Genomic DNA, 23,694 nt, shown 5'->3' with positions numbered 1-23,694 from the left:
AGGGGAAAACTGGATATACATAATAGAGGATTGCGCAACCCGATGGACCGAGTTATTCTCATTAACCCAAGCCACTGCCGATGCTTGCGCATGGACCCTCGTCAACGAAATATGTCTACGATTCGGCCTTCCCCGTTGCGTTATTGGCAATTCTGGTAGGCACAAATCACACAGACTGGCCAAATAAATTACCAGCGATCCGATTTGCGATGAATACCGCGAAGTGTTCGTCTGCCGGATATTCGGCCGCCTTCCTTAACTTTGGTCGAGAACTCCGCACCCCCGCTGAAGTTTGCCATGATTTTCGATCGGTGATCCAGAATGAAAACTTCATTCCCGAAGTCACCGCTCGCCTACTCAGGTTAGCCGACCACCTGAGGGAAGGCCAAGAAGTTCAAGAGAAAGAACAAGATCGAAGGAAAACCACTGTAGACTCCAAACGCCGTCCAGGCCCCACCTACGCTCCAGGCGACCGAGTTTACGTGGTTACTCACCTCGTGAGCAACGCCTCGAAGCAACGTACATCAAAATTGAACCCCAGACGAGATGGACCCTATCTCATCTTATCCGCCAAAGGCTCGTGCAGTTACGAAGCAGCTTCTCTTGAGGCTCCGGACATTCCACTCGGCGTATATCATACTTCCGTCCTAACCCCCGCTCAAGAAGAAGACCAATCAACCCCTGTGATTCCAATCCGGCGCCGAGGACGACCCCGGAAGGTACCACCCACCACGACTACTCTCAGAACCTCCGTCGCCTAAAAGTTCTGCAGGGGGAGATTATAACGCGCCCTTTAGTACCAGAGCGCTCCGTAGTACCGCAGTAGTGCCATAACGCACCACTCCGCACGCTACCCCACTCCCAGGGATCTTCTTCACCACCCACTCGTCTTGCGCCCTCGCCATCGGCCCTTAATAAAAGTATGGATCATGGACGAAGAACAGCATACACTACTTTTCCAATGCGTACGGACCAATGACCGGAGTTTAATAAAGGCAACCAGATCTTTTAAAATACTCCCTCGTACCTCGGTCGTATTTTAAACCCGTTCGTGCAATAAAGGATAACTTTTTACACTTATATCTTAAATAACTAAAAACACATGTGGGTCGTGAAAATGAATTAAGAACGAAACGTTTGTCTCAGAAAGAACAGACACTGTCACTGATAGTCGAGCAGTTACAAAGCAGGTATTTCAAATGACGGGATACTAGAGGATGCAAGAAAAACCATATGAGAAAGTGGCAGGGATTTGAAACAGTTGAAGAAAAATTTCGAGAAACAAATTAATTAATTAATTATGCAGAAAGAGAAAAATAGAGAAGCAAATGGATTATCCTAACAAGAAACGAGTAGTGAGTATTTTGCAAAATTCTTGAAAATATACAGGATGTCTTAAAAATGGCGCCCAATCTCTTGAGGGGTTAAACTATTTGAAGAATTGACTTCAATTTCGTTGTGATTTTTTTTCCTTTGGCTAGTTTCCAAGTTATACACATTTTAAAATAAGCAAATTTGGCAACATCGGTTGGTATACACAATCAACTAAACCAATTCTCCTTTCAGGTTAATGTTGCCACTGTTATTTTAACGTATTTTGGTAGGTCATTAGTCATTACCCTAAAAAGAAGGACTTCTGTGTTGTTCCAATACCCAAAGGGGTCTTGGAAAAAGTAAAATTGTAAAGTAATTTATAATTCATCTGTAAAATTTGGTAACAAAGGAGATACATCTCTTTGAAATCACCATATTTAAGAGCAAGTTATACAAAATCTGTTGGTCCGATCAAATTTTGTATTGAGATTTACCTTACCAGACTTCTATTCTTTACGATCCTTAGGAGATTGGGCGCCATTTTTGAGACACCCTGTATATTTCATTTCTAAATTTCTAGTATAATTATGGGCAAAAATGGTCGGTCAGTTGGGGTTGGTACGGATCCGACCCCCTTATCAGATGAAGTCAAGAATCAAAATGAATTTGTGTTTTCTCTGACTCCCATTTTTTTAAACATCCATCTAAAAAAATAAAAATAATTTTATATTAATTGTCAGTGATAGCAGCAGTGCTCATGTACTTACATGAAACACATTTACTTTTTTTGAAATTGGCGCCATTATTAAACTCCAGAACTCCACCCACCCTCGTCATTGGTTCGTACGCGTTGGAAAAGTAGTGTATACTACGAAGAACGCCAGTAGCGGAACTATGTAACTCGGATAGAAAGAAATTTCCTATCTTTCCTGTCTATTCTCCACAACGCTACCATGTAACTAGAATCGTGCATCACCGGACGAGCCGATGCAGAGTTCGGGCGTAGAAAACTAGAAAGACCCTCACTAGTCTTTCCAAGTTGTCGTTCTTTGTCGTGTGCACGCTACGTGTATAGTGCGGTTCGTGTCACTAAACTGACTACCGGACGCGGACTACCTAATGCAACAATGAAACATGGAGTTATGCATGATGCAATTTATAGATGCGGCTCTACGTTTGTATTTGCCGATTTCCGGTAAAACTGCACCTCAGAAATTCTTGAAAAATATTTGATTTGCAATTTTAACAGTGATAAATTAATATATGTGTAGGACGGCGCAATGTGTGGCCGTGATTTTTCCGTTTTTGTTTCCTTTTTTGGTTCATAGTTTTAAGACGCTACACGTTACGTGATTGATACTGATTAGAATTCTTTGTTAGGGGAGCGTTAGTAAGTTCGGAGTAAACGGTCGTGCAGCACAAAACTCGATCGCTGTCGTTATTTTGAACCCGATTTTCCTGCAGAAGTTGTTGTGGTGTAAAAATATTCAATAAGGTGAGTGTATCACTGAGTGACCTGTTTCTGTTGGTGTTGTGGTGAGTTTACCTAGTTTAATAATTGATTTTGATAACGATCATGGCCATAATTAAATACAATTAGTGTTGTGAGTCTTTAAATGTTTTATAATTAATTGGGGGTCGCTGACTGGGGTCAGGACTGCCCGTGATCTACAAGTAATTGAGGGTTGCTGACTGAGATCAGGACCGCTCGTGATTAATAATAATAATTAATTGAGAGTCGCTGACTGAGATCAGGACTGCTCGCGATTAATATTTAATTGAGAGTCGCTGACTGAGATCAGGACTGCTCGTGAGTTATAATTAATTATGATAATGTTATTTTCACCATTGAGGGTGATCATGTTGTTAATTTAATTAGAGTTGTAATGACAGTTGATGAGATTCCTAATTTTGATATGATTGAGCCCCGACATGTCGAGCTAATTAATTAGACTGTCCACCCTTCCTTTGTTTCCGGCAACTGTACACTAGCAGAGACCGTGGAGCTGCTAGTGGTGTGAAATTGATTGTGATCTATTGGACTGGCAGAGACCGGGGAGCTGCCAGTGGATGTGAGACAGATTGAGTGAGTCGCTGAGTGTTATCAGGGCTGCTCATCTGTGTATCGGGCGGAGCGAGTACTTGTACTCATTGCACACCTTCGTCGCGATGGTGATCACAATTGATTGAGGGTCGCTGAGTGTTATCAGGGCGCCTCGTTTGATTACAGTTGTTTATTGAGTTGAGGACTGAGTCCTAGAGGGTTCTGTGTGAACCCTAGTCTTTCCCTTAACCCTGGACAGAGCTCAATTAGTTAATGTTAATTGATAATGACCTAAAGTACTAGAGCTCAATGAATATGTAATAATATTTGACAATCACCAAAGGTATTAAGAGCTGACGTTGCGATAGTACCATATTTAAGGTGTGTGTGATTCATTATTGTAAATATGTGTTGGTTGTGCTCGCGCAACACTTTCAGCGAACTGGTTACTCACCACCCCATTTTATTATTTTACAGGAGGTAAGCCTGTGATAGATGTGCCGACCACGATCACCTCGATCCACGACTCAAGCCGCCACGACACCATTGTTAACGTAATGTTCACCCAATTATTTCATCTATTGACAATTACTAAATTACGACATCCTGACACTGCATCAAGTCTGATGTGTTATATTGATTGGTGATTTGATTAGTATCAGTATTATTATTACTTTTGTGTACTGTCTCTCTCTGCGAGAGTTATCTTTCTCGCACTCGCATCATAGCATTAGCATTTGCCTACAAATTATATCAGAAGTGGGATCTGTCACTTATGTGCCTAAGGATTTTTGGTATCTTTGATATTAGTGGTCAGTTGAAAACTATTTAAGTACGACTTTAACAATATTTTGAATTGGGTTATTCCAAAATGGTGGTCGAGGTGATCAAAACAAAATATATAGGTGATCATAGTCGAAATTTATTCGTTTTTATTTTAAATATTCAATAAGGAGATTCCGCGATGAGTTCTCATCACAAACGAAGACGCAGTCGTCGTGAATTAAGCTCTCCCGAAGAAAGAAGATACAGACGCCGCCGTACTCACGAGTCGAGCATGACGGAAAGTTCTATTGACCGCTTAACGGACGTCATGGCGACGTTTATTCAGCAGACGGCTAATAAATCTTCGGGATTTTCGTCCAAAGGCGAGGTTATTCCCATATTTAACCCCGAGGATGTGGGACAGGACGCCGTGGCCTGGTGCGGGAAAGTGGACGAACTACGAGAAATTTTCCATTGGTCCGAGGAGGCAACGATCTATTTCGCCCTCGCGAAACTGCGTGGCCTTGCAGAGACCTGGTATAAAGGTCTTCCAACGTTGAAATGGTCCTGGACGCAGTGGAAGGATAAAATCCAGCGGGCCTTCCCGTCAAAAAGGGACTTTTACGAGGATCTAGGAACAATGATGCGCCGTCGCAAGCGTCTCGACGAGAGCTACGCGAAGTACTTCCACGAAATGACAGCCCTCCTAAACGCATGCAAGATCACTGGCACTGACGCCGTGTCCTGCATCATCGGAGGTATTGACGACGTGATTGTTAAAACCGGGGCAAGAGCCGGAAACCATCAAACACCCGAAGCCCTGTATCAGTACCTATGTTCGTTAGTTGAAACACCCAGGAATAGCCAACGTGCGTCGTCATCAAAAATCGATCACAAGACCAAATTTTATAAGGGGGCTGAGACAGGTGCCAGAAAAACCATCTACAAGTGCTTCATTTGTGGAAAGACGGGGCACACCTCGCGGCAATGTTACAGGAACAAGGATAAAAGAGGTAAACTGTGCTACGTTTGTCACAAGGCCGGACATTTCGAGGCGGATTGTCCATCGAAGAAATCCGGGCAAGCGGCGAGGCCGATCGCGTGACTAGCACAGTCATCGTCGCCGAAATCTCCCAACAGCAAATTTTATAAGGACGCTCTACTCGACGGTTCCCCCTCAACCGCTTACATCGACCTGGGGAGCTCCTGTACAACAATAAAATTGTCCGAAATTCAACGCCTAGGTATACGGTATGACCCTACCGATAAGACATTACTCCGCGGCTACGGCGGTGGACGGGTGACCACCTTGGGTACCACTACAATCAAGATTTCGGTGGATCAAGTCGAGGCTCCCGTTAAGGTACATGTGGTACCTGATGCAGCCCAAATTGTACCGGTACTCATCGGGAGAACGTTCACTGAATTGCCGGAAGTTATTGTTGTCAAGGATAATTCGTCACTGCAAATTATGACAAGTAGTCCCACCGTTGCATCAATAGAGCTGGAACCAGACATCAAGAAAATCAAACTTCAGGTTATTCGAACGACAGTGATACCGTCCAATCATGTAGGACATGTCTTTGTCACTGGTGGTGACTACGACGGCGAACTAGTAATCGAAGCGAGCATACGGGCGCAGGAGGGACGAGAGCACTGTATACCACGGACAATGATCTACGTCTCCAAAGAGACACCTGCACCGGTCCCCTGCATTAATTTATCAGATAACGACATAATGTTTAAGACTAACGACGTATTCGCAAGAGCCTGGCCTTGCGTCCCGGAAAAATTAGCCACAGAGAATGTTCTGCGATTGACGGACTTACCGTTAACCGACCTGCCACTAGACGAAATCAAAGTCGGACCCATCACCAGCAACCAAAGACAGGAATTGATTGCGCTAATCACAGAATTTCGAGACTGTTTCGCGCAATCATTTAGTGAGCTTGGATGCGCTAAATCCACCGAAATGGAGATTAGACTGACAGAGGACAAACCGTTCTCTTATAAACCATACAGAATGGCTAGATCCGAACAAGAGATAGTGAAAAATATGGTCGATGAATTGTTGGAACATAACATCGTCCGAGAGTCCGACTCGAATTATTGTTCACCGGTCCTGTTAGTTAAGAAGAAAAACGGGGAGCAACGACTATGCATAGATTACCGCAAACTAAACACGATGACAATGAAGGATAATCACCCTCTGCCCAGGATCGACGATCAAATAGACAGATTGCAAGGGGGCACCTACTTCACGAGTTTAGATCTCAAAGCCGGCTACCACCAAATTCCCCTTTCGGAAAACTCGAAGAAATATACGTCGTTCGTAACACCTGCTGGGCAGTACGAGTATAATCGCGTCCCCTTCGGTTTAACGAACGCTCCAAGAATTTTTCAACGATTCATGAATCGAGTACTACAACCAGCTCGCGAGGTCGCCGCAATTTATCTGGATGATGTTTTATTACACGGCAAAACGGTTGACGACGCACTGAAGAACTTACGGAAAATTTTCGAGATATTCCGGAATGAAGGCATAACTCTGAATTTGAGGAAATGCCACTTCCTCATGACTTCGGTGACTTTTCTTGGATTTGACATCGGAGACGGAAGAGTGAGACCCGGACAGGACAAAACCGATGCAATAGAGCATTACTCCCCACCGAAGTCGGTGCACCAGGTTCGACAATTTCTCGGTTTGGTTGGTTACTTCAGACACTTTGTAAAGGATTTTGCCATCATTGCGAAGCCGTTAACCAACCTGACAAAGAAAACAGTCACATGGCATTGGGGTGTATCAGAAGCAGAAAGGGTCACATGTTCATTATTGCGGGTATAGACGCATTCACAAAATTCATCTTTCTACGGGCAGCGAAATCTACAAAAGCGAAGTACGTAATTGAGTATTTTCGCGATATTTTTGCTACGTACGGGGTACCAAAAATACTAATTTCCGATCAAGGCACCGCGTTTACAGCCAACGTATTTAAAACATTCTGTCTGCAAAATAATATCAAGCACGTCACCAACGCCGTAGCTACACCCAGAGCCAATGGCCAAGTTGAGAGGCTAAACAGAACAATTCTGTCGGCATTACTTACGTCGGTCTTAGAAGAGGAAAGATGGGACGAACAGTTGCGCTCTGTCCAATTTGCCATCAATAACGTCGTAAATAAATCAACGCGCAAAACAGCAAGCCAATTATTATTTGGATTTACACCCCGGAGTGGTACCGACGTCGTCTTACGAGACGAAGTCTCTCAAATACCATCAGTGATCGAGGACCTGCTAGCCGCAAGACAGGACGCTGCTAAACAGATAGAGGCGGCACAGCGACAACAAAAGAAGTCTTTTGACCGGAAAAGGAAGGCTCCACGAAAGTACAAGGAAGGTGATCCTGGTTGCAATCGAGAAAAACTCGACGGCTACGGGCACGAGTCGAAAACTACAACCCCCGTTCAGTGGTCCCATGGTAATTAGGAAAGTGTTACCTAACGATCGATATGTGGTCACAGACATGAAAGCCTCCCATCGAACCTCGAAGAAGTCAATTTACAACAGAGTCATTGCTGCTGACCACATGAAACCATGGTGCACACCTGGAGGTGTTTCCGACTCAACGGCGAACGAAAGCGGCGAAGACGGGGTCGTTCTTTCAGAAGACAGTGATCCGACGAATGACATCTCGGGACGAGATGGTTGCAGGATGGCCGAATCTGTAGGACGGCGCAATGTGTGGCCGTGATTTTTCCGTTTTTGTTTCCTTTTTTGGTTCATAGTTTTAAGACGCTACACGTTACGTGATTGATACTGATTAGAATTCTTTGTTAGGGGAGCGTTAGTAAGTTCGGAGTAAACGGTCGTGCAGCACAAAACTCGATCGCTGTCGTTATTTTGAACCCGATTTTCCTGCAGAAGTTGTTGTGGTGTAAAAATATTCAATAAGGTGAGTGTATCACTGAGTGACCTGTTTCTGTTGGTGTTGTGGTGAGTTTACCTAGTTTAATAATTGATTTTGATAACGATCATGGCCATAATTAAATACAATTAGTGTTGTGAGTCTTTAAATGTTTTATAATTAATTGGGGGTCGCTGACTGGGGTCAGGACTGCCCGTGATCTACAAGTAATTGAGGGTTGCTGACTGAGATCAGGACCGCTCGTGATTAATAATAATAATTAATTGAGAGTCGCTGACTGAGATCAGGACTGCTCGCGATTAATATTTAATTGAGAGTCGCTGACTGAGATCAGGACTGCTCGTGAGTTATAATTAATTATGATAATGTTATTTTCACCATTGAGGGTGATCATGTTGTTAATTTAATTAGAGTTGTAATGACAGTTGATGAGATTCCTAATTTTGATATGATTGAGCCCCGACATGTCGAGCTAATTAATTAGACTGTCCACCCTTCCTTTGTTTCCGGCAACTGTACACTAGCAGAGACCGTGGAGCTGCTAGTGGTGTGAAATTGATTGTGATCTATTGGACTGGCAGAGACCGGGGAGCTGCCAGTGGATGTGAGACAGATTGAGTGAGTCGCTGAGTGTTATCAGGGCTGCTCATCTGTGTATCGGGCGGAGCGAGTACTTGTACTCATTGCACACCTTCGTCGCGATGGTGATCACAATTGATTGAGGGTCGCTGAGTGTTATCAGGGCGCCTCGTTTGATTACAGTTGTTTATTGAGTTGAGGACTGAGTCCTAGAGGGTTCTGTGTGAACCCTAGTCTTTCCCTTAACCCTGGACAGAGCTCAATTAGTTAATGTTAATTGATAATGACCTAAAGTACTAGAGCTCAATGAATATGTAATAATATTTGACAATCACCAAAGGTATTAAGAGCTGACGTTGCGATAGTACCATATTTAAGGTGTGTGTGATTCATTATTGTAAATATGTGTTGGTTGTGCTCGCGCAACACTTTCAGCGAACTGGTTACTCACCACCCCATTTTATTATTTTACAGGAGGTAAGCCTGTGATAGATGTGCCGACCACGATCACCTCGATCCACGACTCAAGCCGCCACGACACCATTGTTAACGTAATGTTCACCCAATTATTTCATCTATTGACAATTACTAAATTACGACATCCTGACACTGCATCAAGTCTGATGTGTTATATTGATTGGTGATTTGATTAGTATCAGTATTATTATTACTTTTGTGTACTGTCTCTCTCTGCGAGAGTTATCTTTCTCGCACTCGCATCATAGCATTAGCATTTGCCTACATATGTAATATGTTTTGTATATTTTATGTAATTATGTTTACTCTGTTGATTACGTAGGTACAATAAAAAATATAAGTATAATATAATACAGGGTTATTCTAAATGATTGTAGTCGAAGTAGGCCATGCCCATGTTATTAAATTTTTGTCGCTGTCACTGTCATTTTTTAGGTGAAAAGTGCGGTGATGAGAATTTTATTTATTTTTGTTAAATTAAGGACTGAATCCAGAAATATTGAGTTGTTTTACAACCAATTCTGTAATATTGAGTTGTTTTGCACACACTTTAACTCCCGTGTGTACTCACTTATTCACATAATTTTGATGTTTTTTTTATGTGGAGCGGCAACCATAAATTTTACATTCAATTTTCACTCCTAATTTGACTACAATAATTTAGAATAACCCTGTACATTAGGTATATTGTACATTTTCTGTAATTGATATGCTTATGGAAAATGAGGACTGTTCACTTTCTGGCAAGATTTGTTATTATTAATGTGATTTTTTCTTAAATTCCCACCGGAAGCTTCCATCGATTTAACAATGTTATTGGAAATCTAACTAAAGTAGCCTCTGTATGTGTACGGTTTCAGACGCTTTTAGCTTTTAGCAATGTGATATCAATTATTTTCAAGTGTAGTAATGTTTTTTAGACACTCTTCATATCAGAACAATTTTAAAAATCAAATCGGATTCATATTTATATCGTATTCAATCCACAGTGTTATATAAACTCAACCTTAAAACAAACCACGAAATTCGAAATTACGTTTGACAGGCGCGTCAGGCGAAAAGTCACCATGAATAAAATAATATTCCTCTAAAAATATCCACGAAACCGAACGTTTTCAGCTCAAATTGTCACGATAGTATGACACTTCTTTCCAGACCCGAACGTTTCCGACGCGTCATAGAAACATCGCTACATAGTTGCACTGGGAAATTTCCTCTCTTTCTTGTTTCTTTCTTTCCTTTCTTTCTTCCGAGTTACATAGTTCCACTACAGAAGACCTTCTCATTTCTTCTCTACTGCCACCCAGAAGAACTGGTATTGCGGTACACAAGAGCTCCTTTTCCCTATAACCCAGTTATTTACCAATGTAATCACTTTGTGGTCAATATATTATTCTCACACGTCAGTTTTAATAACCGGCTACAAGATAAATTCAACCGCAAAATTAACCGGACATTTGATTTTCGTCTCCCCAATTTGCGAAAACGGTCTGTATATTAATTTCATAAACAGTGAGCGGCAAAAGTATGGAATAAATTCCTTAAAAATTAAACAAAATTTTTTTCAAAAAAATCTTTGGACAGGTCAATTTTAGTTTATAAAAATACAAGTTTTAGTACCAAAGAAAATTCCAAGCAGTCATTTGTTTTCGAGTTATGACGTCATCGATAGTTTTTTTAAATGGAAACCCCCTATTTTTTTTCTTGATTTTGATAGCCCTTTTAATTGTCTAAATGACAGTGTAAAAATTTTGTTATCTTACATAAGGAAATTTTTGAGAAAAAAAAAATTAATTTGGAAAAAATAAATTTTATAACGAACAAAAACAAGTCAAAAAATCAAGTAGGTAAATCAAACAGTCAAATGTTACTGTCAATTTCATTCGTATGTGTTTTTTGTTTTACAAAACGTTTTCGAAAATGACTCATTTAACAGAAACAGAACGTATTGAAATTTGAATTTTGATTGGGTGCGAGGATAAAATTAGATAAAACCAAAACAGGGGGAATTTCTTCATAAACTTGCTTTTTGTCAGCAAGCTGGGGGATGGCAATTCGAACATTTAATTCCATAATTTTAAGTACTTACTAACACAGTTTTTGACTTGTTTTTGTTCGTTATAAAATTTATTTTTTCCAAATTTATTATTTTTTTTCTCAAAAATTTCCTTATGTAAGGTAACAAAATTTTTATACTGGCGTTTAGACAATTAAAAGGGCTATCAGAATCAAGAAAAGAAATAGGTGGTTTCCACTTAAAAAAACTATCGATGACGTCATAACTCGAAAACAAATGACTGCTTGGAATTTTATTTTGCATTAAAAAATTGACCTGTCCAAAGATTTTTTTGAAAAAAAATTTGTTTAATTTTTAATTAATTTATTCCATACTTTTGCCGCTCACTGTCATGGAGGTAGTATTAACAGGAGGGAGCACGATTTGAAAAAAGCGGAAATGCCGCGTAAATGCGCAGTGCTATAAAGTGGTACTACGAGGGTCATCCAGAAAGTAAGGTTACAACATTTATGTAGGATCGAGAAATGCTTGTATCCAGTTGAAATTCACAGGATACTTGACAAATATATTAAACTATTTTTCAACGTAATCGCCGTCGAGATAGATACATTTCTGCAGTCGGGGCACTAGCTTTTGTATGCCAGTGTCATAGACCTCCACCGCCAGCTCTTTCAGCCACTTCCTCGACCTCCTGATTGTTGGAAAAACGTTTCCCACCCAAAAACTCCTTTGGTTTAGTGTAAAAGTGATAGTCCGAAGGCGCCAACACGGGTGAATAGGGGAGGTGGGTGACAATATCTCATCCAAATGATGAGTTTTTCCGCCCTTCGGCCGAGGTGTAGTTTTTAGTTAGTTTTGTCCGACTCCACAAGGCAGGTGTTTACGTCTTGATTCGGTGATTTAAGCTAAAATTTTGTGAAAATGGCGAGTTTATTTTCAAGTAGTGAATACATAGATATTGTGTTGGTGTATAATGAAGCGTTGGGAGTGCTCCTTGGGTGTAGAGAATTTCCGTGCTACTTCTTGTGAGGGTACATGAAGGACTTGGTATATTCGATCACAATTGACAACTGAAGTTTTAAGAAAACGGGTGGAAAATGCTGCCACAACAATTAGCAATAACAGAGGAATGCTGGAAAGAGTGGAGGAATCATTTCGTCGGCGCCTTCATTATTGTATTGACAATAACGGCGGTCACTTTGTACATTTCTTGTAATGGTTAGTGATTACTGATTACAACTCTAATTACTTTATAAGAATTTTTACGGATTAATACACTAATTTCAGGAGATATTTTGTCATTATTTGGGTATGGGCGATTCATTATGGTCAGTTTAAAATATTTATTATTAAAATGGTTTTCATTTAATATCTACCTACCATATGATTCTCTTTTTTTCCCTTTCACCCTTATCATGATATGTTACAGCAACGAGCGTAGCAATTAGCCGCTGTACTTAAGTTCGCAAGAAATAAGTGAAAGTTTTCTTGCATTTGTTTTTTGTTCTTCGCTTATCGGCATCGGCGAAGCAAGTAATCCCCATAGGCGGGTAACGAAATTTCTGCCAAATCTTTCAATAATTTTAATTGGATAACTAGGTATAAGGTTTAGGAAAAAAATATTTAAATATATTGTTGCTATTAACTAGTTCTATTACCAGTTAAAATTAATGTACTTATTTCTGAGACACGTTGTATATAATTACAGTTGACAAAAGAAAATTGGTTAGTCAGTTGACGAGAGGCAAGCATTTAATATTGGAAAACCAAAAATTTCTTCAGAGTTGAGGATTTAAAGTGAAAATTAATTGAAAAAATAAATTTTGAAATATTGAACGTGAACGAGTCACCTCTTTTTGATACAACAATTGCATATGTAGAAGAACGGACTCATCCACCTTATGCATCAAGTTCGTTCAACAACAATGATGTAATTAGAATTCCCATTCAGCAGCAAGACATATACACTTTACCTCGATAGAGTTCTTTGTATGTACAAGGAAAAGTAGAAGTACGAAATGATACAAACGTGCTCATCGAATCACCTGACGTTCGGTTTGTTAATATGGGTATTTTATTTTTGTTCGATGAAATTTGTTTAGAAGTGGCTGGAGATGTTGTCGATCGCGTTAGAAATCCTGGAATTATGTCCGTCATGAAAGGATACGTTACATACAACACGGGGCAAAGTAAGGCTCTTCAAAATGGTGGGTGGTTTCCGAAAGTAACTTTAATTCATAAAACAACTGGACTTCTTGATGCAATCATACCACTCAGAACTATTTTAGGCTTTTGTAAAGATTTCAAACAAATCGTACTAAACTCGAGGCAAGAATTGGTATTACTCCGTAGTAATACAGGTAATAACGCTTTAATCTTTGATGATGTAGATGCTACTACAAAATCGGCCAAAATTTTGATACATAAAATTACTTGGCGAGTACCACATACAGAGTGATCACAAAAAAACGCCCCTCATATCTCTCTTATCTGAAATCCGATTTCAACAAGCGATTCATCAAACTAAAGGGTACAAAAAGTACTATAAACTGGATATAAAATGTTGCCCTTAGCAACCCTACCTTGCAAGGGTCAAGGGGCAATTTTATTTTTTAAATAGTAACATACAGTTAGATTCATTATGTTTTTCTGACTTCAAAAATATAGCACACCCTGTATATTTAAACGTTATTCTAATTTTTAATTCTATTAGGAGCAAGTAGAACTTTATTCGTAACAGGCCATGAATTACTTATGAAGACATTTTTGTAGCCAAAGAAACAATTTTTATTCATTAATACAAACAATGAAAATAACAACATTTTTCAACGGAACTGTTCAAATTGAGCACCATTTTGTTCGAGGCATCTACGTATCACACTTTGCGTGGCATTCAGAAGGATTTCAGGTGGTGTTTCTCTGCATGCAGTAATTTTTATTATTTTCGAAATATGCTTGTAAAATATCCATAATTTCGTTATTATTAATTTTATTTCACAATACGAAATTGGAGAAAAAAATGAAACAAAAATTATGACAAATAAAGTTTATTTTCAAAATAAATTTTTATTTTTTGTGTTTCCACGGCTATAAGTAATTCATGGTCAGTTACGAATAAAGTTCTACTTATTCCTGATAATTAGTGATAATTTGTAATTGACATTTACTTATTTCTTATGTTAGAATAACATTTCAATATACAGGCTGTGCTATATTTTTGAACTCGGAAAAACATAATGTATCTAACTGTACCAAAAAATTAGATGTTGCTATTTAAAAAAATTAAGTTGGCCCTTAACCCTTGCAAGGTAGGGTTGCTAAGGGCAATATTTTATATCCAATTTATAGCACTTTTAGAACCCTCTAATTTGATGTACCGCTCGTTGAAATAGCATTTCAAATAAGAAAGATATAAGCTGGGGCGTTTTTTTGTGGTCACACTGTATATCTGTGGCTATTAAGGCACACTTAAAATTACTGGATGTTGTTAAGAGCGCAAGAGAATTATACATCCCTTTCAGAAGTAGAGAATTGCATGAATATCCCATGTTGTCACAGACTCAAAGACATACTTGGGCTATTTATTGGTGTTTTAAAATTTACCAATACTGCTAAATAAGAAGGTTGTAGTTGCTATGATATGGAGCTGTTGATTGGTTTGATCTATCCAAAATCAATGTTGTTCAATAACAATATCGTTAAATTTTGAAACAGAATCGCACTAAATAAATCGTCGGTTGAAAAACCTCAGTATCTAGTTTTTGGTCTTCAAACTGACAGAAAAAATCAAATAAGAAAAGATTGCAGTGGTTTCGATCATTGTAATTTAAGCAATATCAAAGTATATATTTGTTAGTGATACGGTTTATCCGTATGATAAATTATGCAAACAATCAGTACGTATTTCTATATGAAATGTTTACAGAATTTCAAACTTCATTTCTTTATAAAGAGAAGAGTTCAAAGAATTGGCGCCGATTGTGGTCATCGACTGTTCCAAACAGAAGGAAGAATTAAAGAGAAGTCCAGTCGATATAAGAATTGAATTTGAAACTAATGTGGTTATCCCCAACAAGACAACAGCATATTGTCTAATTCTTCATGACAGAATTGCAAAATACGAGGGGTCGTTTTTATATTCCCGGACTAGGCATGAAAGAAAAAGATTAGAACAGCGAGAAAAATGTATTTTTGAATATAGGCTTTTTGCTTTTGAATACAAGTATTACATCGTTTCAATAACATTTTTAATCCATTATAAAAATATTCATTTGGTTTGTCCGCAAAATGCCATTCAACAGCCGCTCTAAGTTCCTCATCGTCCCTCATTTTTGTTTCCCTTAATGTTTTTTTGAGATTTGGAAACGAAAAATAGTCAAAAGGGATTAGATCTGGACTATAAGGCGGATGGTCAATTTATACGAAGTCACATTCAGCAATGGCAGCTTTTGAAAGTCTTGACTTGTGGACTGATGCATGGTCGCGCAGCAACAGGACACCTTGCGTCAGTTTTTCGCACCTTTTCACTTTAATAGAGTCTCTGAGGCGATGCATTAAGTTTGCATAATACTCTCCTGTTACCGTACTACCCTTATGCAGAGAATCTGTCATTACATTTTTTTGCCAATCACAAAAAACAGTTGCCTGGCAGAGATCATCATCCAGTGATTTTTCGACCATACTTAAACAATTGTGACCATTCGCAATTAGTCGATTTGGAAGAACAATCATCCCCGTATACGGCCAATATTTCTTCACGCATAATTTTTGGAGCTTTTCCTTGTTTTGTTAGGAATTTTATAAGTGTTCGATATTCAAGTTTGTTCATTTTGATACGCGACAACACAAACTGACAGATATTAGAACCAATACTGCTGCAATTGTTTCCGAAATTGTCAAACACATTACCAAGGCATACGTGATTAACAATCATTGTAATGAAAAATTACATTAAAATTGGAAATGGCCTAGTCCGGGAATATAAAAACGACCCCTCCTATGTTCCAGTAAAAAAATTTTCCGACGACCACTATGAAAAATGCGTAAATTCGCACAAATAACTATTATTGAAAGTTGGCTATTGCATGCAAATAGCGAACCCGTGTGCAAAGAAACTGGTTAGCCAATCAGATACCTTCTAACCTGTGCGCAATGAAATGATTGCACACAGTTGTAGTAACCATGGCCACCAATGTATGTTTTGTCCGCAGCTCTGTCGAATAATATTTGAAGTTTGAAGGGATGCCGAATATTAGCGTTTTTTTTTTGTGGTCGTCGGAAAAATATCGTGTATACCACGTGTTGAAAATTCGATTTCACACTCGTTTGCTTAAGCCACGCGCCTACGGCTTGTGGCTCAATTCTGCAAACTCGTGTGAAATCTTTCATTTTCAACTCTTGATATACAATATACTATTGTTTCTTTAATTCAATAAATACTGTGCATTATTGTAATTTGCTTATTTAAAAGTATTCTGTCTTTAGGAATAATGTAATATTTATTTTATGTATAAAACACAATACAATCTACTTAAACAGTTTTATTTTCCACAATTTTTCTCAAGTTAACATGTTCAATAATCCAATGTTTTAAATTGATCGAAGGCCATCTCGCAGAATCCGAATCGCAAATCCAACCCAACATAGCTTCGAAATCCTTTCCTTTACAAATGCTTTTCTTCAATCATGTCATTATGACAGCATACGTTTGATTTTCTAAGAGACATTCAAACAATGGCAGGATCTAAATAAGGTTACAACTGTAAATGAAAGTGATGTTGGAGTATTTTTATGAACTGGTAAGTCCTCATAGTGTAGTTTCGTAGCGTAATTATCTATTTGTTTATACAGTGGAAGAAGCCCCTCATCATTATGGACGTACCACTCGATGCTACGAAGTGCAGTTCATTTTTACTATGGCATAGCTCCGTCTATTTAAGTGATTATTATTGTTTTTAGTTCTGTCTGTTTGAATTATTAATGAATAAAGTTAGATATTGCCCTTCATTTGTTGATGAATGTTGACATGTCACTATGGCAATATTACCCTACAGCATAACTGTACTAGTACAGTTATGACTTACCTACCATCCAACTTTTGTGAATGTAAACCAAGGCTTACTATACTGAAACCGGTAAACTGATTTACAATGGTGTCAGTCCACTTTACCGATTAGATTTGGTGGACTGGGAATTCGCCGCTTTTCCGATATTTGCCTCCCTGCTTTCCTATCTTCAGTTCATGGTGTTAAAAAGCTTGTTTCTCAATTACTAAATTCAAAGGATAATGAGCTTATTATTCACCATTATGATGAAGCTTTAACAGTCTGGGATGTAGAAAATGAGAACGAAAGACCAACAATTCCACAATTTCAGAAGAATTGGGATAATATCAATATCAAACGAATAATTGCCAATGACAATCTTTAATTCACCTAGGGACTTGGCTCGTTTTAAGGCTTTGCAATGCAGAGAATCCGGATCTTGGTTACATGCAATACCTTCTCCTAATATTGGTAATCTTTTAGATAACACTTCCTTCCAAGTTTGTATTGGTTTAAGATTGGGTTGTAATCTTTGTACACCTCATATTTGCAAATGCAATGCGAAAGTTGACGAAATTGGCATTCACGGTCTAAGTTGTTCCAAAAGCAGTGGTGGATTTTCAAGACACACTGAAATTAATTCTATTATCAACCAGTCTTTGACTTCTATTCATGTTAATTCAACTTTAGAACCAAACGGACTATCTTGGGATGGATGATTGGATGGCTTTAGTACCGTAGATTAAAGGTCAACCTTTGGTTTGGGACGTTACTGTTGTAGATCCACTTGCAGACAGTTACGTATTGAAAACATCTGAAGTCTCAGGTTTTGCCGCTGAAATGGCTTGCAAGCGCAAACATAGCAAATATAGTTCAATTATTTCGTCAAACTACATATCGTCGGCTTTCTTTAGAAACCGTGTATGTTTAATTAGCAAAATTTTTCTGGAAAACTGTTTCAAATTCTTATTTTTATGTTAGCTTTTTGAAGTAAACTGCAAAAAACGTGTATTAAAGTTTTGTATAGTATTTTATCAAAACAGTCTGCTGATTGTATTATGAAACTTATTTTTTTCTAAAGAAAGCCGACGATATATACCATTCACGCTGTTTTGGCATAAGGGGAGGCTATGATTTCATTTTTTAACGTTGGATACACTTTTATTTCACATTATTAGCTACACCGATTCTATATTATATTTTCGTTGTTTTTCTTGATCATTTTTTATTCTTTACTTACTAAATTATAAAGAATAACATATAACACAACAAGAAATCTCCCGAACGTCTATCACACAATTTTATGACAAGAAATCTCTCATCACACACACACAATTTTGTGAGGCTACCGCTGCTGATGCTGCTGCTGCTGTGGCTGTTGCTATAGTTCTCCCAGAGCTGCAGCGGTCTTATGGCAGGGTACCATTGTATAAACGTTAACAACACCGACAATAGGTTTAAACCGCAAGTACAACCCCTAATCGTAAATTCGTCCAAGTACTACCCTGTAAACTGACAGGTATAGAACGAAAATGATGATTGACAGGGGTCTGTTTATGTCGCGTATCGGCATCTCAACAGGCGTAATAATTACTATTGCCCTGCCATAAAACCGCTGCAGCTCTGGGAGAACTATAACCCAAAATCAAACTTCATTTTACAAGGCGCCCGGCCCCGCCCCCACATCAAATTTCAACATCCATTTTACAACGACCGACTCAAACGCTTGAAACCACAACTGAATCAGAATATCGAGCTCCACTTTTTTTCACGTCAACACCATATCAAACTTTTACCCGCACGATGACTGAACCAATTCGAATTTACATTTCAACAGGAAATCAAACCCTTGCACGCACGCACAACGACTACGTGAAGAGATCAATTACCGCTTTGAATCGAACTCGACTTTCCATCGCAGCAGGAAAGCAAACTTTTGCACACACGATGAATCAAAATATCGAACTCCACTTTTTTTCACGTCAACACCAAATTAAACTTTTACACGCACAATGATTGAACCAAGAAATCAGGAAAGCAATCTTTTGCACACACGATGACTGCGTCAAGATCGACCACCGCTTCGAACCAATGTTTCAACCGACGAATGAACCAAGATCGATCACCGCTTTGAATGGACGTCCACTTTACATTTCAACTCTTAGCGCACGATGATTCAGACAACATCGGTCACCGCTTCGACTTTACATCTCAACACGAAATCAAATATCTTGCGCCGCGAAATATTCACATTTACAGCTTACACAAGTGAGCCAGAATCGGCCACCACTTTTTCAGGTCAATACACAATTCAAACTGTCGTACGCTCGAGTGAGCCAGAGTCAGCAACCTCTTTTTCAGGTCAATACACAATTCACATTTTCGAACACTTCAGTGAGCCAGAATCGGCCACCACTTTTCCAGGTCAATACACAATTCAAACTTTCACAAATCTCGAGTGAGTCAGAATCGGCCACCACTTTTCCAGGTGAACACACAATTCAAATTTTCGCGCGCTTGACTGAGCCAGGATCGGCTTCACTTAACTTCTGATATGAGACACCAAATCAATAAGATTATGAATCAGTGAGTCAACAGGGACCACCTATTTGTGTCAAATTGAAAATCATCATCAACAAAACGTGTTCATAATCTGCAGTAAAACAAAGCGAGTCTCGTGGGACGCAATACCTAAATTCCTAATTGCTACAAGACGTAAACAAGGTAGAGGTGCTCTGGAGCCCCCCAATCGCGATTCAATTTCCAGGTGGTGGATGGATGTCTAAGAGTAGGGTGGAAAAAAACGGACAAAAATGATAATCACGGAGCGCCGATCTAATATAGAGAATTAGGGAGTTATTGCCCTATTCATGTTAAAATAGAGATAACGCTAAAATAAATATGATAACGGTAAAATCTGACGACCCTTACGTGGAACCCCATCACGCCTTCACAGCATTATACTCGAACTGCCCGTCCACCAATCAATCCACCATTGTTTTTTTCCTCTCCTACAGGTATCTCGTCGGTCGTACACCAAAATTTTTCGCCTGGAACGCGCGAGCGCCTTCCGCAAAGAACTGTTGGGAGAAAACGCTCGAATTGGCGCGGACCGTTCAAATTGTTGTTGGCGAGAAATTTTTATAACGTAACAGTATATTCCCGGTAAAGTTTATATGTATTGTTACGTTATTGTTTAATGGAAGTTTTGGGTTTTCCTTATTTTCGGTGAAACAACGATTTCAAAAAAAAGAATTGGCTCCGTGTCGGCTCTCACAGTTGACGCCTCGAAAATGCGGAGGTGGGATGACTAAATCGTGACACTGCCCGGAGATCGAGAGAATAATACAAATTCTTACAACTAATCGTTTATTCTGAATTGCAACGGAACAAAGGTAAAAGACAAACGAATCCCAGCTGGCCTGATGGCGCGTACAAATCTAAGAGAAACTACTAACCACTGGCGCTCTCGAAGGGTCTTCCTCGGGGTTCCGATCGTTCAACCGGACGAGTTCCGGTGAAAAACAAATTTTTGAACTAGGGAGGAACGGCGACCGATCCCCGTCAACGCCGCTATCTCCTACACCCCCTTTAAACACTTGAAAAATTACACCAGGCCGCGAAAACTTCCTTGATTGGAACTGGTTCCCCCCTTATATGTCTTTTGCCTCTCTCCCGATGGTTTTTCTTCGGCGGATACGGAAACAGGGCCGGCCGTGTGCACATTAATCGAACATTCGAGAATATTCTAGAAAATTGATTTGGTGGCAAATTTAAATAGTAACAGTATATTTAGTTGTATACACTTCTGTTCACTGAAAAAGCATACACGTATATTTTGCTTGTGTAAATCAGATTTACCAGTACCTGACGTCACTGTCATTGTCAGTGGCAGATAATTGAAATAATTCGATTTCAGTTAATAAAAGTGTACTTAATCCCCTCTAATGTTACTGTTATCAACATTATAAATATTATTATTTATTTTCAAGGTTTATTGTGGGTTCTTTTAAGTCTCATATAATCAAAATTGGTTTGTAAATTCTTACCTGATAACTAGGGCTCGGATTTTAGGCAATTAAAAAGTCGGAAATAGGTGCCTAAAATAGTCCCTTAAATTACTGCAAATAGTCCCTTAAAAACTGAAAATAAGCCACAATAGGTCCTTAAAATTGTGGTTAATTAAATTTAAAAATGGGTTTTTAAAGTTTTACGTACACCCAACAAGATATTTACTAATTATTGGGTAATTGTTTACTTTAACTACTTCTGGGGAATTTTCGCCTTTTTTCTGGCTAGAGAGCCTCAGGGCGTCCTCCTAGATCGTGTCCTACCATTCAAACCTTGTGCAAATGCCTTTTTTTTCTCTCTTGTTGTGTGTCAAGGTCGTGTCAAGGTCGCGCCAAGTCTTAGTATAACTAAAGTGTAAGGAAAATTTTCATTTGCACAAGGTTTGACTGGTGGGAAACGATGTAGGAGGACGTCCTGAGGCTGTCTAGACAGAAAAAACGCGAAGTAGTTAAAGTGAACAATTACCAATTATTCTTTATTACGAGTAATTTAATTAATATATCTACCTACAAGTTTGTTAGTTATATACTCGTATTTACATGGCATACAATATATTGCTCTGAATTTTCTATTTTAAAACATTGTCTGTTATCCACCAAAGTGGACTTATATTTTGAGAAACTTCGTTTTTATAGTAGGGACCATTGTATAAACGTTAAAGTTTCTAACAATACCTAAGTGTCACAAACCATTAGACTGTGTATACCTGCACCCCTTCGAAGAGAGGCAAACAGATAAACTCTGAAATTTATGCCAGACCAGTCTAATGGTTCCTGGTACTTAGGTATTGTCGGAGTATTTACCGCTGACACCATGGTCCCAACCGTAAAAGCGAAAAAGTAATTCCTCTATTGTACTGCACTTTGTACATTTCAATAATTACATCTCCTTAAATTTCAAAATCATAAAGAATTGTAAATTTTATTGAGGTACCACTTTTACATTTTTAATACCGTAAACTTCCCAGAATTCGAATATTGAGAAAAAATCGCGAAAATGAAATTTATTTTTGGTCATTTTAGGCATGTTCAGGCAGTTATAAAGTAAAATAGGTATTTAAAGGGCATTTTAGGCCGAATAGGCAGAATCAAATATAGCTCTAATTACTCAAATTAAGCCAGAAATCATTTATAGACAAGTTTCATACACGTGCCTTAAAAAATAAAAATAGTCCATTTTGCCTAAAATCCGGGCCCTACTGATAACTTAATACACTGTTGGACACAAAATTTGGGACACCTGTTTTTTTTTTGTTTTTTCCGGGAGTAATTTGTTCACCTACTGAGGATTGATTGTCATGTTATTTTACAATGCCTTTTAGCACTATTTATAAAGAAATTGACACAATTTGCTTAGAAACATTTACTTAAAATAAACTTAATCAAAAATTGGAAAAACATAACAAATTCAAAACACGAAAACAAAGACTTTTACATGTAGCAAAATCTTCTTTTTGCACTTCTTAGTAACGAGTGTTACCCCCTCTGGCTGTAATCAGTGTTTCTAGCCGTCGTGGCACGCTTCGTATTAAGTTAGCTATCACATATTGGGGCAACTGCTCCCATTCTTCTTGAAGAGCAATTCGCAGACTTGGAATGGTTTCAGGGATATTTTCTCTGTGTCGAATCCGTCTCCCTAGTTCATCCCATACATGCTCTATCGGATTCATATCAGGGCTCCTCGCTGGCCATGGTAATGTAACAATACCAACTTCATTTAGATATTGTCTAACGATTCCAGCCGTGTGCGGACGAGTGTTGTCCTGCATTAAAATGAAGTTTTCGCCTAAAAACTCTGCATATGGAATAACATGATCTTGTAGACATTCCGTTATATATCTTCTGGCGGTTATTGAGCCGTGTTCTACGATCCCTAGCTCTGTACGAGCTTCTAAAGAAATTCCCCCCCAAACCATAACACCTCCGCCTCCAAAAGGTGTTCGTGGAGAAATGCAACAAGCCGCATAGCGTTCCCCTTGACGTCTCCACACTCGATCTCTACCATCTGGAGATCTTAGCGTAAATCGCGACTCATCTGTGAAGAGAACACTTCCCTATTGTTCCTCTGTCCAATATGTATGCTCCATAGCAAAATTCAACCTTGCTCTTCGATGATGTGGTAGCAGTAGCGGAGCTGTTGCAGGTTTTCTAGAGGTAAGGCCAAAACTCTTTAACCTTCTTCTAACCGTACGAGAAGAAACGTTTGTTTGTCGGACATTTGCTAGACGCTGTGCAACAATATTGGAAGTCATGTCCCGATCTCGCAAAACACACATACGCATAAAACGATCATCTCTCTCGTCAGTACATCTTTTCGGGCCTGATCCAGGCCTTCTCTTTGAAGAGCCAGTCTGGTTAAATCGTCTAATGACATTATTGACGGTACTTCGTGGGAAACCTAGAGCTTCAGCAATGTATCGCACACTACGTCCATCTTCCGACAGATCAACTGCTTTTGC

At 39.0% G+C, this 23,694-nt stretch overlaps 1 protein-coding gene across 1 annotated transcript; it reads left to right on the top strand.

Annotated features, from left to right (window-relative positions):
* The first annotated feature begins 209 nt into the window (after nt 1-209).
* Nucleotides 210-761, top strand: LOC138137045 (uncharacterized). Its single transcript, XM_069056341.1, has one exon. It carries the CDS (start codon nt 210-212, stop codon nt 759-761), a length of 552 nt encoding a protein of 183 aa, XP_068912442.1.
* Nucleotides 762-23,694: the final 22,933 nt, after the last annotated feature.

This window comes from Tenebrio molitor, chromosome 8, assembly GCF_963966145.1.
Source record: "Tenebrio molitor chromosome 8, icTenMoli1.1, whole genome shotgun sequence".
Classification (NCBI taxonomy): Eukaryota; Metazoa; Arthropoda; class Insecta; order Coleoptera; family Tenebrionidae; genus Tenebrio; species Tenebrio molitor.
This window is presented reverse-complemented; position numbering and strand designations above follow the sequence as displayed.

Coding starts and splice junctions, on each gene's coding strand:
- LOC138137045 (XM_069056341.1), top strand. CDS start 210: ATGAATACCGCGAAGTGTTCGTCTGCCGGATATTCGGCCGCCTTCCTT.